An 18,862-nucleotide genomic window follows, 5' to 3' on the forward strand; every position below is an offset into this window, starting at 1 on the left:
TATGAAAACATTTGCATGGGGCCCAATAATAATAGAGTATTATTGCAGACTGCACTCTTTCTAAAACTGTTAGTAGAAGCCTTTTATTTTGGACTAGTGGGTTATTAAGGACTATTCTGGTCATTTAGGCTATGAATTGGAGGTTGCACTTGACCATATACGATTGAAAGAATGACTGGTCACCATTTTGAATCTGACAAAACCTCAACCAACTCAACTGATCAAGTCAAAACTCGAAGGTGCGAGTTTCAACATTCATGCCATCTCTGCGTGTTTGAAAGTGGGGATGCCAGTCCACTTTCTGACAGATTTTAATTTTGCCTTCATTAGTGAGGAATTTCACAACTTTTTCCATACCCATAACTAGGCTATTACAAGACAAATGCCATATTTACGCAAATAATCCCTGCATATTTTTTTTAAAACTTGAGGCACGAAATTGGGGTGCAGGCTTTATTTGTGTCAAGGTTGGCAACACGCTCCTGGTTCACATAGTTTTCAATGTTGGGTGTACAGTTATGCTTTGTTTAACCGCAGATGGAAGAAAATTGCCCCCATATGTCATTAAACGGAAAACAATTCAGACTTTTAATTCAAAACTGACATTACATTAAGAAAAAGAGATTTTTAGAGTAATTTAAATTAAAATTTTCTCAGTGTCACGATACGTGTCTTCCGGAAAATACAGGGGTAGCCTTCCGCACTTTCACTTGCTTCTGTGCGTCTACAGTGTGTTTCATAGTTGCTAAGTTTGAGTAAAATCGTAATTTGTTACTATTCAGCATTTTAAGGAACACCTCAATATCATGTAGCAGGCAGTGTGCGGAGAAACAGAATCCACGAACACTGGCGATGCCGACAGTTGGTGAAAAAGTGTGGTTCATAATAATAATAATCAATTCATACGCACCAAACAGTATTGTCAATGCCGATGAAACTACAACTTTTTTCTAATGCCGAGATCAAAAACGTACTTATGGTTTTAAAGGAGATAGGGTCACTGTACTGTGTTACAATGCAAACGGAGGCGAGAGACTTCCTACTCCCTTCCCTCGTCATAAAAATGTTCGATAAGCCACGGTGTTTTATGGGCAACGAGTACTTTCCATGCAAATACAAGGCATCTAAAATTTATACAATACAGTAATCCAATGAATCCAGCCAGCATAGATTTCTCCTCGTCTTTGAATCATATTTTTCCTTTTTCTTTCGTTGTGTGAGGTTATGTTTGCCAGTGAGTTATCCAAGTGCATTATTTAAATACTGTAAATCTGCCTTGTTGGAGACATTTTCGAATAGGTTTTTTTTTTTTTTTTTTTTTTTCATTTGAAAGGTTTAAACTGTGAATAAATGAATAAATGTTAATTGCATGCAGTAATGGGTCTTAGACTATTTTGTGACGCGGCAAGGGTTGGCATTTCTGAATTATGAGTTGACGGTTAATTCAAAATCACGTAAATTCAAAGTCACATTTTTGCGTCTCTATGACTTTGAATTAACGAGGTTTTACTGTATCGCAAAACTAACAAACAAGTTCGTAGGTCTGTCTGTTTCAAGTGTTTACATTGCATGAAAAGAATTATCCACCACTGGTTGTGTTACTCTCCGAGTAAAAAGGATCGCGTGTGAGAATTGTTTTAGACGTGGAGTGTGACAAATTTGTAAGTAATTCAGGAGAGGATTCTAGTGATGCGAGATACAAAGAATCTTTCGATCTACAGCAAATCGAGCCTATTGCAAGTTCAAATTAATGACCTGTCACATAAGAAAGCCTACTTGCCAATTTTCATGGCAGCCAGGTGGAGTGGCTCAGACGGTTGAGGCGCTGGTCTTCTCACCCCAACTTGGCAGGTTTGATCCTGGCTGAGTCCGGTGGTATTTGAAGGTGCTCAGATATGTCAGCCTTGTGTTGGTAGATTTACTGGCACGTAAACAAACTCCTGCGGGACTAAATTCTGGCTCCGGCGTCTCCGAAAAACCTTAAAAGTAGTTAGTGGGACGTAAAGCAAATAACAAATGGCAAATATATTTTATAGCAGTGATAATGCATTTTTATCATCTCAGATATGTTCATGCAAAGTAGCTATATCAGTCATGTTCATACTTGTGTAAAGACCCCGTGGAACTCGAGGAGTGATATGAAATGTTTGTTTACGCCTACATTACTCTTTCACTGGAAGGAATTTTAGTTCATTTCATTTTTTTTTTCAAAATTATCCTTCCTAAAATTAGGGTGTGGGGATTATTCGTGTGAATTAGTGTTGGCTACTGAATGAATGATTCGAAGCAGTGTATCGATTCATTCAAGTGTCCGAGTGAATCAATTCACAGGAACGGCGAGCTCACGGCACACGATTCAGCTTACTCCCAGCGGACAGTGCTGAGTGGCGCACTCACTGGTCATTGACGGGGAGCCGAGCTTCCGCTGCAGCGAGACAGTGAATCATGGCTCATCGAAAGAATCGTGAACGAGCGCGGCTCAGTGAGACACACGATACACACGGCTCCTTATCGGCTCACTGGGCACGCGGAGAGCCGAGCTTCCGCTGCAGCGAGACAGTGAATCATGGCACATCGAAAGAATCGTGAACGAGCGCGGCTCAGTGAGACACATGATACACACGGCTCCTTATCGGCTCACTGGACATGCGGAGAGCCGAGCTTCCATTGCAGCGAGACAATGAATCATGGCACACGGAAAGAATCGTGAACGAGCCGGCTCAGTGAGACACAAGATACGCACAGCTCCTTATCGGCTCACTGCAGCGAGACATACAGTGAGCCATGCTACACTGAAAGAATCGTATGCTATAATGGACTCTCGAGCTCAGCTCATTTGAAAATAATACCCATTTGCATTCACTGTCCTCTTCTTACAGGGAGGTTTAAATAATAGATGGATTTATTTGCAGTGTTAAAAGGGTAGTCACAACATAATTCTGAAGTAGCTAGTAAGTAGGTAGGCTATTAGGTTATACTGTTTATTAGTTTAATGAATCTTAGTATAACTTAGTTGACATTTGACAATTAAACTCGACTCTAGCCTGCCCTATGACTATGAGTCATGCTCATGACCACTCAAAAGTACCTGTTTTATATTGGGAAGAACGGCTCAGTATTTTCTCAGTTCATATGTCACATCATTGCACAAGACTTCAATCATATGTGGACAGACACAATAACAGTATGTTGAATCAGGAAACCAGCGGGCTACTGTACATCTCGGGTAGTCTATACAAAATATGACGGTTTAAAAAATCCTCAGCTGATAGAAAAATATATATTTTCAAAAATGACCGAGCGAGTTGTCGTGCGGTTAATATCGCGTGGCTATGCGCTTGCATTCGGGGATGGTGGGTTCGAATCTCACCGTCGGCAGCCGTTAAGATGGTTTTCCGTAGTTTCCCCATTTTCACACCAGGAAATGCTGGGACTGTACCTTAATTCAGGCCATGGCTGCTACCTTCCTAATCCTAACCTTTCCCACCCTGCGTCGCCGGAAACTTTCAATGTATTAGAGTAACTAGCAATTTTTCTAAGAAAGGAGTTCATAGTATGAAGACCAGATGGCAGCTGCGAGTGCTGAATGCTGTTGCTGCTGTCTTAGCAGCACATACTACACAGATGCAGTAGGAGCGGTGACCAATGAGCCGTGAATCGGATCACTGTATCGATTCAGTAACGTGAACGGAATCAAATGAATCGATTCAGTAAAATGAATCGAATGTCCCATCACTAGTGTGAATACGGTGTGCACCACACTGGTCAGCTTCACACAATTATGCCCTTAATCCAGATGTAGGCTATCACGCAGCAAATATTTGCTACCTTTCACTGTACCACTCAACACAAAATAAATTTCTAACTTCTGAATGGAATGCGAAGTACAAGCACAAACAGGCTCACTGTGTTATTAAGCAATCTCACTGGTAACTGACAAGCAAAACTGAGCATTCCTTAGGCTAACGGCTTGCTCCCCGAAGATGCAACTTATCCTGTAAAGTTCAGAAATTCAAGGCCTTTTGTTATCATGCAACTGTGGCGAGGGCTCTTTCCCAAGTTGGAAATCACATTCCTTTTATAAGGAATGACAAATAACATTTATGACGTGCTAAACTGGAAAACGTGTTAATGAGGAACGCACTAACAAGGTGTCACTGTAGTGCCTGTTCTTGTACATCTATTTCCTTTCAGTACCTGACAAGCACATTCCTGCTTCCACCAGGTGGACAGGCGTTGAAGTTCGCTAATGCGCCATCTTGACAGATCGTTATTCTTGATATGGAAAATGTATAAAAGGAAAGCCGGTTAAACACAAGGAAAATGGAAGAGACAGAGATAAAGATGGATACAGGTGGTAGTAGACTGGGAACGTAAAACAAACACAGATGGAAAAATGGATTGGTCCCAATGGGTCAGTATACCGTATCTACACAAATAGTCCATGCCAGTGAATAATCTGTACACCATAATTTTGCCAGAAATTAATTATACATAACAGTGTACTCCAAAACTGAATAACATATAACTTTGTTTCAAGAAACACATTATAATCTTCGGATGCTGTCGGGTTGACAACCTGCTCGGATCAGAATTGTCATGTGGTTTGCCTACCTTTCCTGGATACTTGTAATTGGCTAGTTACACCTTTGTGTGTTATTGAGTGGGCAATTTGGTATTAGTAAGGATGTGTTTTGTGCATTGCCCAGTAATTACTGTTATTTCCTTGAAGTAGTGTTTTTTTTTTTTTTTTTTTCACCAGTCAAAAGTGCAACCTTTTTCTTCCTACTGCACAGATTCCAATGTTCTCTACATCTTCAATAACCCTAAGCTTTTTCCTACCCTTGAATGAGCAATTACAAGAACTTGTAGACATACTTAATATGAGGGGTCTAATAACAATCCTGGCTTTCTCCATTCTTGGAGGAAGTTGAGATGATAGTGGGTAATAATAGTTCAAAGTGTTATCTTCCATGTCCTTGAACTTGATTTTCTCCCTGTATTACAAAGGCAGGAATTTATGAATTAATAGCGAACACGGCAATCTCCAGACAATGTTCCACTGCAGAGATGGCATTTTCCATCTCAGCCAATTGTGCATTAGCACTGGTATCACGTGGCAATCATCTGTTGTACTTGCAAAGAGTGGGAGAACGCGTTTTGATGTTCCTGTGTGTTCCTGTGTTTATATGACTTGATTTGACATTTGTTTGTTCTTTTCCGATACTTAGATGCGCATATAAGAATACACAGTGTTTATTCTACATACTTCATTGTGTTCGTCTTGTTACTGCAGGAGAGTCAAGATGGGCATGATGTAAAGAAACTGAAACCTGAATCTAAGGAGAATACTACCTCTTCAAATCTTCCTAACCTCTCTGTGGACTCTAAGAAATCGGATGAGAAGAAACCGGTGGAAAAGGAGAGAAGAAAATCCGATCGTAAAACTGTCCAGAATATACCATTTGTGAGTATTTATATAATGTTTTTTTAAATTTTTATGTTAGTGTTCTTAATTTATAATTGTTAGGCTTTTATTTTCTGACTGATCAGTCACAAATTTCTCTTTGTGTTACCACTCTGTGTTATTTTTTGTTCCATTATTTTAAAATTCTTCTTGCTAGCCTCATACCTTATTGCCTCCTGTTCTTCTACTGCCACCTCTGCAAATGCAACCTCTGTTTCAACTATTCATTTAATTAACTCCCGGTGTATGGCCAATTATATTTAGGGCCTTTCTCCAGAATGTTAACTTCATCTCTATTGCTGTCAACATTGGTCAAATTTTTCACTCACCAGAGGATAAAATGTGTGTGTTGTTTGTGTTTCTCTTTTCTTCTCTTTTGTTATGCTTTTTGTTAATTAAATTCTGTTATTTTTTTATATGAGTTTCCTTATTTTTTCTTTAAGATGGTAAGTAAGGAATAATCTGTATTAAACTGTGCCTCCTCCCATTCCAGAACCAAAACTTCACTGATAATTAAAAAATGCAAATCATAAAGAACGACATTCAGAAAGTCTTGCAAAATAGAACCAGATTTTTGAAAAAACGATTCAGATTTTGTTTTAAATGTATAAATATAATTTTGTTTTTAATCCATATGTTTTTCACCTTACACTGTGTTCTTATTTCATGATGTAATTTTCCTCTCTTCTGGATGGGTTTCCAGTGCTTACGTGTAACATTTCCTGTTCAACATATTTTAGGAATATGAAGTCTTTTGAAATTTCAACCTTTTCGTTCTTAAATCTATTGATCAATTTCCTTGCCTGGCTGGCATAATCAGAATCTATAATTCTGGCCATAATGGCCAATATTGGCTTGTATTGACTGTAATCAATATTATGCTTTAATGGATCCACCTTGTCAATGCATTACAGTACCATATTTATTGTCTAACACATTAATACGAGTACATATTTCGAGAATATGAAAATATTCTCTTCAATCACTTAGGTGCATCTGACCTGTTAAAATACTATTGCTATCTAACATTAACATGAATTTGACAGTCATATTGTGTCTAAGATCCTCAACATTTAAAATGTGTCTAAAAGTCCATGTGTAATATTGGACTGTTAGGCCCGTATTCACCAACAACATTATCTCGTTTTAAAATTTTACTGGAGAAAAGTTGGTCTGTAAAACAGGAAATCTGAGATAATAGCCTTTCAAGATGGCAGCCTGCAGACAGCTGGAGTATTTAACTGAAAGAGAAAATCAGAGCAACGAGGAATAGAATCAAGCAGTGGCGTGCACTGAACCCCATCTACCCCAGCAGTCCTGGGGTAAATAACTTTGTATTAAACTTTTCAACCTTTTATGATTATCTAACCACAAAACGTGGTACTGTAGGTATTGAATAGGTAAGCAATAAATGTATACTTTGTAAATTGAATGTGAACTTGTTTTACGTCGCACCGACACAGATAGGTCTTATGGCGACGATGGAACATGAAAGGGCTAGGAGTGGGAAGGAAGCGGCCGTGGCCTTAATTAAGGTACAGCCCCAGCATTTGCCTGGTGTGAAAATGGGAAACCACGGAAAACCATTTTTAGGGCTGCCGACAGTGGGGTTCGAACCCACTATCTCCCGAATACTGGATACTGGCCACACCTAAGTGACTGCAACTTCCGAGCTCAGTGTGTAGTAAACCTTACAACGCTTTTTATAATGTTTAAAAAACTGCGAACATCTAAGCCAAGCCAAGTACAGCTGTCTCAACAATCCACTCACACTACTGCAGTTCAGATTCTCTAGCGAGCCTTAGTTTCCTTGCCGGCGTGAAAGAGAGCTACCCCAGCGAAATTTAAGTAGCTTGGATGACGCGTGCACTTGAAGCATCCTTGTCCTGGGAGCGGGATGGGGCTGTGAGCACTCCCTGACAGCAATTTACGGCGACAGGCCAGCTAGCTTAGGTAAGGGATGTTAGTTTTAATACTTGACACTCTTCAGCGCCACATGCTAGAGGCTACAACAAAAATATTAACATATTAACAGTATAGCAACTTGCACATCGTCTTGCTAATAAGAATAGAGCCTGTTTATGAAATCAATTGTAATACAGAAGAATACCGTATAATCCCGAATACCACCCACCACCAAATAAGACCCGCACCCTAAATTTGAGACGGCAAAATACGGGTGGGGGGACAAATCAGATAACTTGCATACCTATTTAATTTTCTTCAAAAATACCACAAATATAAATTCAAACAGCTTACAATTAATAAAATCATCACAAAAATCGTAAATTAAATCGGTCCAACACTCAGATCATTCACAGTTCACCGTCGTCATTTGAAGTTTCACCATAGAAACTTTCGTCGCTGGTGTATGAAGAAAAATGTACGGCCTTTCAGCGTCACATTATTCATTTGAGGAAGCAAAATTCTTATTTGCTGTCGCAAATTGGGAATGCTGACCAGACACCTGTCTATTTTGAAATGCCGTCGGAAAATACAGTGGATACAAAGGGTTCTAAAAGTGTAACCATCAGAACAGGTGGTAACGAAAAGCAACAATGCACGGTAATGTTGTGCATATTAGCGGATGGAATGAAACTCCCTCCATATGTGGTTCTGAAAAGGAAAACACTTCCAAAAGGAAACTTGCCATCCGGTGTTATTGTTAGAACATAGAACACATGAGTCCGTCTGGATGGACAGTGCGTTAATTGAGGACTGTGTGAAGTGCGTTTGGCAATGTCGCCCGGGAGCTTTGTTAAAAAAACAAAACATGCTTGTGTTGGACAGTTACCGAGGACATACAACTGATGCCCTAAAAGATATGATGAGGAAAGAAAAAACTGATCTTGCGATAATTCCCGGAGGACTCACTTCTATTCTACAGCCGTTGGATGTGTGCGTGTACCGGCCTTTCAAAACTGCAATGAAACAGTTGTACACCGAATGGATGTCTGATGGTGATCATGTGTTAACACCAACCGGACGAGTGAAGGGGCCTGAAGTGGGACTAATATGAAGGTGGATCATGACCGCATGGGTGCGCATTTCCAATGATCTAGTGTCCAAAAGCTTTAAGAAATGTGGAATTTCAAATTCAGTGGATGGTAGTGCGGACGACTATTTGTGGGTAGATGCCAGCTGAAAGGCCGTTAATTTTTCTTCATACGCCCCAGGGAGACGTTATGAAATAGAAGTACGTCTCCGAATGCACAGTCGCTTTCTCCGATAAAAGTTTCGGATCCATCCGCGGCTTGCAGTAAAACCCTGTGTTTTGAGTTCTTTTGAGATCTCTAGTGCTTTCAATTGACACATTTCACTAGAAACACGATATCCTAACTCACATTTTTCTATCACAAATTTGTGGCGTCGTTCTTCAATTTCCGGAAACACTGCACTCCGCCCGCGGAATGCTCTTCCGTCAATCACGAATACATGATTCATCAATATTGTACTTTCTGCCAACGGCACGATTTCCGTATATTTCAGCTTCGCTTACAACTTTAAGTCTTTAAGTTTCTCACGCACAGTAAATGACCGCAGATGCCATTTTGAATCCATCGCTTACTATCGAGACAGCACTTTCACAGGACAGATACGGAACTCGAATGTGAGCAAGGTAGACTTCCGTAACCAACAGTCTCGACTCTCACAAAGTACGATATCCCGCGAGATGAGCTATTTGTGCACCCAGCATGTTAGCAACACTTGTGAAACAAATGACGATTGAGCATCCGCAGCAGCGGCTTTTATATTTACCGCATATTTACCCATATTCTTTGATTTACCGTATTTCGTTACCTTACATTTTGTGTTTACATGCCACTGTAAGCGTATTGAGAAACATGTAAACATAGTAAATATTTACGAGAATAAACGGCTTGAATATCACCCGCACCCAAGATTTAGAACCAATATTTCGGGGGAAAAAGTGTCCGTTGTATTCAGGATTATACGGTATATTTTATTTTTGGGTTTTGGGATGTATAGAGTTTTTTCGAGCAATTCATTGATGGCATGTATAGAATATGTTTTCCGATAGCCACAGAAAAATATTTAGGTTGCCCAGTGTGAACACAGAGTTAAGCGCGAAGTAAAATAATTATGTATTTGGTTGTCTGCGATGGTGGTATATAGTGAATTTTTGTAGTGTTCCTCTTGGATTATAAGTGAAGGTTTCGTAAGTTCTGTGGCATTCTTCATTAATATAACGTGTGTTATACTTTACAAAGGAAAAATTAAATCTATCCTCCTAATTCAATACAAAACATAATTCCATCATTAAATGGAGCAATGAAATTCAAACATGTTTTGACTCATTTGAGCCATCTTCAGTGAAATAAGGGGGCTTAAAGTAATTAAATAATACAAGCTAAAAATGTGCCAAAATCATAATGAAGGAACAAAGGGCCATGACGGAAATAAAAACAAGAACAATATACAATATTTACATCACTAGATGGAGCAATAAATAACTCGCTGAGACAGATTCAGTGAAAAAAGGTTAATATAAAATATAATTGAATCCAAAAAGTGTGCTAAAAATAATAAGAAAATAAAATAAAAGATACAGACGGAAACTAAACAAAAAGTAATAATGGTGAGGTTGCGGACATCTTAGTCTAAAAATTTTAGTTTGATAATAATTCAAAAACAAGACTAAATCACTGTGTTGGAAATTCAGGCTGACAATCTATCTTTGTAGAAACACCATCACCATGAATGGCTTGGAGGGAAGTGAAAAAGCTTGAGAAACCAAGTTTGAGAGGAGACAACGTTCCAGGTGAAATGTATGTGATAAGTGATAGAAAAACGTCGATGAATTTAGACTTTTAGGGTGGCGTGCACCAACCAAGAGTAAGTTCTACTTCCATACTCTTGAAGTCAGCATTCGGCGACTTCCATACGAGAGTAAATTACCGGTACTTCCAAAGTATTTTAGTTCTTTCAGATACTCCTGGACTAAATAACTACAAGAGTAAAATGTTGAGAGCACCATCTTGTAGTATATTACTAAAGAAGTAAATAACGCACGAATGTAGGTTAGAATTTACTCTCACGTCGTGCATAGAGTAAGCTAAATTTAGACTTGTAGACTAATGATAATATCGTGCCGTATATGAGAGGAAAGACGTTTCAAATGTGTGTATGGATTACTTAGATTATATTGACGATCTTGTCGCAGAAAACGACAGGAAATGTAATAGTGCGTAGGCCTACAGTGCGTGAAAGGCGAGAGCTGTATAATGTGCACACGGAGAGTTTCAGGAACGTTTTTGGTCTTAGGAAGGAATCCTTTACTTTCCTTCTAAATCTACTTGGAGATCACTTACAGCTGAATCAATGTCTTAATTTTGTTGTATCTCTCAAATTACAGTTGCTGTGTGCTCTACGAGTGTTTCATACCGGAACATTTCAGTACAGTTGCCGGTGATCTAATTAACGTTTACCGCACAACTGCTGGCCGTATATTTCATTGCGTGGTTAAAGCCTGCAAATGAGGTTCGGAAAATAAAAGGATATTCTTCACGTTGGCAGGTTTCCACACATCGTGGGCGCAATTGACTGTGACTCTTTTCAACATTTATACAGCAGATGTGAACCGCATAGTAGAGGAAGGATCAAAAGCAGAGCTGATCCTATACACAGATGACATGCGGATTGGAGCGAAAGAAAAGGAGGATGTGCAAAGGGCAGTCCGCAGACTAGAGACCTGGGCGGAGGAAAACAGCCTACAGATAAATGAAGAAAAGACGGTACAAATGACCTTCAGAAAAGGTGGGAAATCAATGCCCAAAAACAACATAACATTACACCAAAAGCCATTACAAAAGGTACGAAATATTTGGGAATAACACTACAGACAACGGCGGCGTCCTTTGGTATACATATTCAAGAAAGAACGGCAGCAGCAATCAGAGCCTCATACAGCATCCAAAACATATTAAACCTATCAATCAGCACGGCGATGAGACTTTTCAAGACGACAGTAGCGCCAGTGATAACATATGGAATTGAGATCGTGTGGGAAAAGCTGAAGATCGGAGACCTGATGAGAATAGAAAGAATAAAAGCAATGTTCATGAAGAGGATTACCCGAGTCGGAAAGACAGCGCCATCCCGGATGGTATCCGAAATGATGCGGGAGACGTATTTCATAGAAGACGTACGATCACAATTCTACCTACAATCAACGGAAGCAAGCAGGGCACTAGTAAACATCATGGAAAGGAAGAAAAGTGAAATCGGCCTCCACTTCTATGCCTCACCAGCGATGACGGACGATAGATAGACTAGAGAGTGCAACACACAACGCCACGTGATAACACAACTCTCCATACATGGGTTTCACCACAAGATATGCGTAAACCAGAAGTTCCATGAGCCAGACGAAGATTGTAAGTGCATTTTGTGTGGGCAGAAGTGTAGTAGATATCACATCATAACATGCACGAAAAGAACCAGGACAATTACAGACTATAGCAAAGACTGAAATGTGAAATTTATTTAATGCTCAAACTTGAGTGTACATTTCTCTATTAATTAATTAATTAATTAATTAATTGACTGTGACTGCACGCATATTCCCAATTTTTGCCCTCTCGGTGACAACGGTGAGCTTTTCAGAAATCGGAAGAGGTATTTATATTTATTTTTTTTCAAATTGCTTAACGTCGCACCGGCACAGATAGGTCTTATGGCAACGATAGGGTAGGAAAGCGGCCGTGGCCTTAAGGTACAGACCCAGCATTTTCCTGATGTGAAAATGGCAAAATTTCGCTGTGGATGTAGGCGATCTGTATGAAGAAACCACCATCAGTTTTAATTTTTCCCACGTGTCCATGACTTTCTGCTTTGCTTCCGCCTTCGCTTTTAAGTCCTTCCCACTTCCACATAATCTTAACTTGCTCTTCACTGTGTTTCCTGTCACTCAAAGCATTGAATTCTTCTGTCACGGATATCCATGAATTTCTTTTCTTATCCAGCATCTTTATGTTGTGTTTCTTACACCCTATATCCTTTGCATAGATCGTCATTATCTCTATTAACATGCATTTATCTTTTTCGCATACGTTTTTCCCCCGTTTCCTATCGCACATAACCTTATCCATTTACATTTCTTTAACCTATATATTTATATAAAGTAAAATCCAGAGTATACTTGGGAATGTCGCTCATTGGTCGGTACCTTATTTAAAAGCCCGAATATACTCGTTTCTTGTTGTTTCTCAATATTTCCGCCAGATGTTTATGAAATTATTACTTTAGGGTCCTATTTTTGCCAACAGATGTCTCTGACTCAACCGTAGTGGATGTCGGTGACTCAGGCAGTTCGTTTCCGCGGCTTTCCAGAGATGTAGCATTGTGTGTTGATCCTTGTTTTAGGGCATTTCACACAGCCACAAACATTTGAACAGTATTGAGTGTCATGTTGTATTACTTGCCATCTGTTTAGTGCTGAATTATTTATTTTAGAACCCGTAAAAAATATTACGAGTATACTCGGGATTTTAAAACAGGAACTTTTCGGTGGCTTATATTTCATTGTTAAGTTCGAAAAATGTATTTTTATTGTTACCACTGTCATTAGTTTTCAATAAATAGCCCATTTTAACAATAAAAAAATTAGGTAAAAAAAGATCACAATTTTGTAAATAATTGGTATGTTAAGAGGTTAAAGAAGATACACAAACACAACAATACTTCGCGATTAACAAACGCTACTTCTATAATAGTAACTAAAAGAGTAAATTGTACTTCAACTCTCTGGCGTTACTTCCAGAGTAAGTAACTCCCGTAGTAATTTACTTCTGTAGTATGAACTTCTTTAGTAGACGCTACTTCCGTAGTAATTTACTCCAAGATGGTGCATGCCACCCTTAGAATAGCAGCATTCTGAATTTCTTCTCAATTTAGCGGTCCCGTTCTCAAAGATTGTTTCCAATGTTGGCCAGGTGTATTTGCCTTATTTGAAATGGTCGGGAAGGCAGCGACGAAATTGAGAGGCTGTGTTGTCTTATTAGTTTTAGCACACTTTTTGGATTCAGTTATGTTTTATATTAACCCTTTTTCACTAAATTTGTCTCAGCAAGTTATTTATTGCTCCATCTAGTGATGTAAATATTGTATATTGTTATTGTTTTTATTTCTGTCATGTCTCTCTTGTTTTCTTCTTTTGTTCCTTCATTATGTTTTTAGCACATTTTTAGCTTGTATTATGTAGATTACTTTAACCCCTCTTATTTCACTGAAGATGGCTCAAATGAGTCGAAATATGTTTGAATTTTATTGCTCCATCTAGTGATGGAATTATGTTTTGTATTGAATTAGGAGGATACATTTAATGTTTCCTTTGTAAAGTGAAAACTGTCAATACGGAATGATTCTAATATCTTGTAACATGTGTTATACGTGATGACGAATATTTTCCCTCGTTTGTCGTTGATGTGCATACACTCAGTAAGCGAGTGAAACTATAAAACTTTGGCGACAATAAAATACCATTTAAATTTTGCTGATTCAGTTTAGGTTAGGCTTTTTAAGTCAAAAACAAATAGTTCCATTGTATTTTTGTGGAAACCATGACTGTACTATCACGAAAAGTCACCGGGTGAAACTGTAAGTATATTGTTTAAAATCTGCTGTAGGTTAAGCTATGATGGTGTTGTCACTGCAGTGAATATCAATTTGGAAATATGTGCAAGTGTGTGGTTGAAAATATTCTTTAAGACCTTTCTCAGGTAGATCTTTCCACGAAAAATGCAGCCTTATAAAATGGTAATGTTGACTTTACCGAGGGTGGTGGGGGCTACGATTGCTTACATTTAAAAAACATTTTTGCAGCTGGGGTAACGAATGTGTTCACCGCACGTCAACTGGAACCAAGATAATGCAGTAAAACATCCTAGGTGGATAAGGACTACGATGACACTGATTTTGAAACCCATGTTAGATCATCTAAAGCTTCGACATTGTCAATATTATCCATGATCGAACATAACCTGGAATTCCCAACACAAAAGTAGGCTTAAGATGAATTCTCGATTATTGCTTATATCTTGTACGGTACACGACTGGATGACTTTTTAATGAAGAATTACAGAATACTTCCTTATTTTTGAGTGAAATATAAAGCATGTAGTCTATAATTTGTTTTCTTCTCGATGATGTTAATGCTTTAGGTTACCAAATTCAATAACAATTCATTCTCTTGGAAAGTCATGTTAGGCTTCCTTCTTTGTTTCTGGTCAATAGAGGACATAATTTATGATAAATTATTGTAAACCCCAAATTAAATCAAAATTTGTTTACATTTCAGTAGTGGTGGCAGCACAAAGTCATTTGTTTTCCGTTCGTTGGTGTGAAAAATTTAAGGTTCAAATTCACATTGAAACGAAAACTTAATTTTTGTAAACCAAGATAATAAAAGTCTGCGGTGAATACATAAGTGAGCGTTATCCGAGTTTTGGTAATCTAAGATAACAACAAAAGTTACTGACGGTGAATACGGGTCTTAGTCCAAGTTTCCAATGTATCTGATATGTTACAACTGTGTGCACCTCATATTTCAAACACCCTCCACTTGTCTCTTGTTATGCTTCCAAGAAGTGCTGAAAGAAGATTCATGTGTCCTGCTTTGTCAATGTTAATCATAAAGTAATATAATTGCCCTACTGTAACTCGCAACGAAATAAGAACCTGAAGCGTAAAATGAGGGCAACTTACATTGAATGCAGAGGCCCAGGGGGTGTGTTTACTGTTTCAATTGAGGCAGGAGACTGTTGAGCTACTGGGCAAGCAGGTTAGACAGTGTAGGAGGAGCGTATAGAGCTGGAGGGGTGTTGTTGTACCTAATTACATTCTTAATTACAATGAAAAGGAGGCTTCCACCTAATCAATACTTTATTTTATGTTATTTAATCTACAGGACCGGTTTCAACCTTACGATAATTACATCCTCGTTCCTTTTTCTGACATATTTTGCCAATTTAAATAATGGGTTTTCTTCTGATATGTTCATTTCAACTATTCTCCTTATTCTGCTTTTTTAATATGTACATTTCCAGTTTCTCATGTATATTTATGTGTTTACCTTTTAGCAATGGGTGTAATAAATTCATGTCTCGTTCAGTGTTCGTAAGTTGGTGATTGCTGTCTTGCATGTGTTTACACATAGCCAAGTACCTAGCATGCTTTCTGGCGTTAACATGCTCTTTATAACACACTGTTATTCTCAAAACATCTACTCGTCCAATAATACAGTATGTGTTAGACATAACTTATGGTATTGTAATGTATTGACAAGGCAGATCCCTTAAAACATAATATTAAGCTGCTGAATGGTGTATCTCTGTACACATTTTCACAATTTTGTGTTAAAAAGTAGCATTAAGTACTGTGTATGTGTAAATATTTCGCACATATTTTTTCCGGAATTTAAACAAAGAAAAAATTTTGATTGCATTATAGAATCTCATATTTGGGTTGTTCTGTATTGACTGTTTAGTATAAGAAAAATGTACAATTGGTCTACCTTAGTCAATACACGAATGTGTCTTAAAAATAAATTATAAGTTAAAAACAATCTAAAACATACCACTAAAAATGAGTCTTAATGGAAAGTTAATCTTGAAATGTCTTACTGAAGAGAAAAAAAATGTAGAGCAACATGTAAAGGCACTTGTTTTTGAATTTTTTGACATAAGAAGTGTCTTGAGAAGTGTCACAGTGGTTGTATGTATCAATTGGTAAGATACATTTGTGCTGTAGAAATTGGTTTTGAGTGACCGAAATGAAAACTAAAATATGCTGTTAATATGGAAAACAAAAGCTTAGTATTCAAAGTTGTAGGTTGCTCCATGATAAGTTATTACATATAATGAGGGGGAAAAAAAAGGGTGGGGGGCAGAGAATAAATTAATGAAAGGGGAAGAGTAAATTTAAAATGAAATAAATGGGACTAACTTTATGTAGCATTTCTATACAGCTAATACCAGACAGTACACTCATTACAACACATAGGTGAGACTGGCCAATTACAAATATTCACATGACAATTCTAATTGAGCGAATTTCCTACCCAACAGCATGCAAAGATTATGATGCATTTCTTAAAACAAATTTACCTATATTTTATTCCATTTTGGAGTTCATCATTACTTGGGATTACCGTAATTTCTTGTAAATCAGACAAAAATTAAAGCCAGTTTTTTTATTCTTTATTTTTTAAATTCTCTCTAAAATTAAGGTGCGTGGATTATTAAATGAGACATGCAGTTTTCACTTCTTCCCAACATAAATGCCATTGATTGCTTTTAATAATCTACCCTTAATCCCATAGTCTCCCAGTATGGCAAATAAATAAATAAATATTTGCTTTATCTGCTACCAGCATGTAAACTTTGAAAGGAAGCAGATTGTAACACCTCAAAGATTTCCCTTGTAAGTTTGAACTAGCAAATAGTACACTCCCCACTTGAAGTTACTGTGAAAATGAAAACTGAAATATGCTGTTAATACGGAAAATAAAAGCTTAATATTCAAAGCAGTAAGTTGCTCCATTGATAAGTTATTACATATAATGAGAAATGTACAAAGGCAGGTGTGATAAACATAAAGCTGATAATTACAGGAAGCTGATATTTGGAAAGGGGGCTGTATTGGTATATTGTATATCTTATTTTTTTCTTTTTTACTTCCAGTTGTCTTCTCAAGCCATTTGTAATTTCATTAACAGGGTACGAAGGATAGCAGTTCGAATAAGAAGACTGAGAAAATTACTCCCGTGTCAGATGGTTCATATCCTGCACAAGATGAGAAGTTGACAGGGTGCAGTAATGAGACTGATGTGTCAGGAGCCAGTGGAACTGCTGAAGTAAGTCTGTTCCTAATAGTTGTAAATATTACTATATACAGAGATAGTTGTTGTACCTGCTATTGATGTATTTTTCGAATTACAGGAAACATATCAGCATAATCCTTTCAACAACAATGCCGTTGAGTCTGAAATAGTAAAAATCAGTCAGTGTAATGTTATATATCTTATTTCCTTAAGTGCTTATTTGTTTACTGTTTGTATAAAAGAGCTGTACCAAATGAATGGAGAGTTGTAGTGTACAAAGGCAAGTGTGATAAACATAAAGCTGATAATTACAGGCCAGCCATCTTGACATATGTTGCATGTCAGCTCTGGGAAAGCATTCTTTCTGACTGTGTTAAACAAATTTGCAAATTATGAACTGATCTGATGGAAGGCAGTTTGGTTTTAGGAAATTTTATTCCAGTGAGGCTCATTTTCTAGGATTCCAGCAAGATATAGCAGATATTTTCGATTCGGGAAGTCTAAAATAGACAAAAATATGGGCTATTGGACTAGATAAAAAAGTGGTTGAATGGGAGGCTAAATTTGTAGGAAACATAACTCAGAGAATTAGAGTAGGTGATGTGAAAAGGATGGTAAATAAACTCCATTGTCATAAAACAGCAGGATAGATGAAATTTGACCTGAAATGGTGATATATAGTGGGAAGGCAGGGATGAAATGGCTTCATAGAGTAGTAAGATTAGCATGGAGTGTTAGTAACATACATTCTGATTGGACAAAAGCAGTAATTGTACCTATCTATAACCAAGGGAACAGGAAGGATTGCAACAACTATCGAGGTATCTTATTGATCAGTATACTAGGCAAGGTGTTCACTGGCATCGTGGAAGGGAGAGTGCAATTAGTGGTTGAGAGGAAGTTAGATATAAACTATTGTCATTTCAGACCACAGAGGGGCTGTCAGGATCAAATTTTCAGTATGCGGCAGATAATTGAAAAATGCAGCAAAAGGAGTAGACGGTTATGTGTAAATTTTGTAGATCTAAAGTAGGCTTGTGACAAAGTACTGAGGGAAAATATGTTTGCCATACTGGGAGACTATGGGATTAAGGGTAGATTATTAAAAGCAATCAATGGCATTTATGTTGAAAATTGGACTGCAGTGAAAATAGATCGTAGAATGAGTTCTTGGTTCAAGGTACTTACAGGGGTTAGACAAGGCTGTAATCTTTCATCTTTTTTGTTCGTAGTTTACATGGATCATCTACTTAGAGATAGAAAGTGGCAGGGAGGGATTCAGTTAGGTGGAAATATAGTAAGCAGTCTGACCTATGGTGACGACTTGGTCTTCATAGAAGATTGTGCCGAAAGCCTGCAGTGTAATATCTTGGAACTTGAAAATAGGTGAAATGAATATGGTATGAAAATTAGCCTTTCCAAGACTAAATTTATGTCAGTTGGTAAGAAATCCAAGAGAATTGAATGTCATATTGGGGATACAAAGCTAGAACAGGTAGATAATTTCATGTATTTAGGATGTGCGTTCTCCCAGGATGGTAGTACAATAAGTG

At 37.8% G+C, this 18,862-nt stretch overlaps 1 protein-coding gene across 1 annotated transcript in view; it reads left to right on the plus strand.

The window, feature by feature from the left end:
• The window catches only part of LOC136886717 (uncharacterized), a 420,809-nt gene that overhangs the window by 350,613 nt on the left and 51,334 nt on the right, over positions 1-18,862 (plus strand). Inside the window, exons 25-26 of the mRNA XM_067159522.2 lie at positions 5,297-5,467; positions 17,205-17,342. Coding sequence (XP_067015623.2) covers positions 5,297-5,467; positions 17,205-17,342 — 309 coding nt within the window. The remainder of the gene's footprint in view (positions 1-5,296; positions 5,468-17,204; positions 17,343-18,862) is intronic.

This window comes from Anabrus simplex, chromosome X (genome assembly GCF_040414725.1).
Source record: "Anabrus simplex isolate iqAnaSimp1 chromosome X, ASM4041472v1, whole genome shotgun sequence".
In the NCBI taxonomy this organism is placed as follows: Eukaryota; Metazoa; Arthropoda; class Insecta; order Orthoptera; family Tettigoniidae; genus Anabrus; species Anabrus simplex.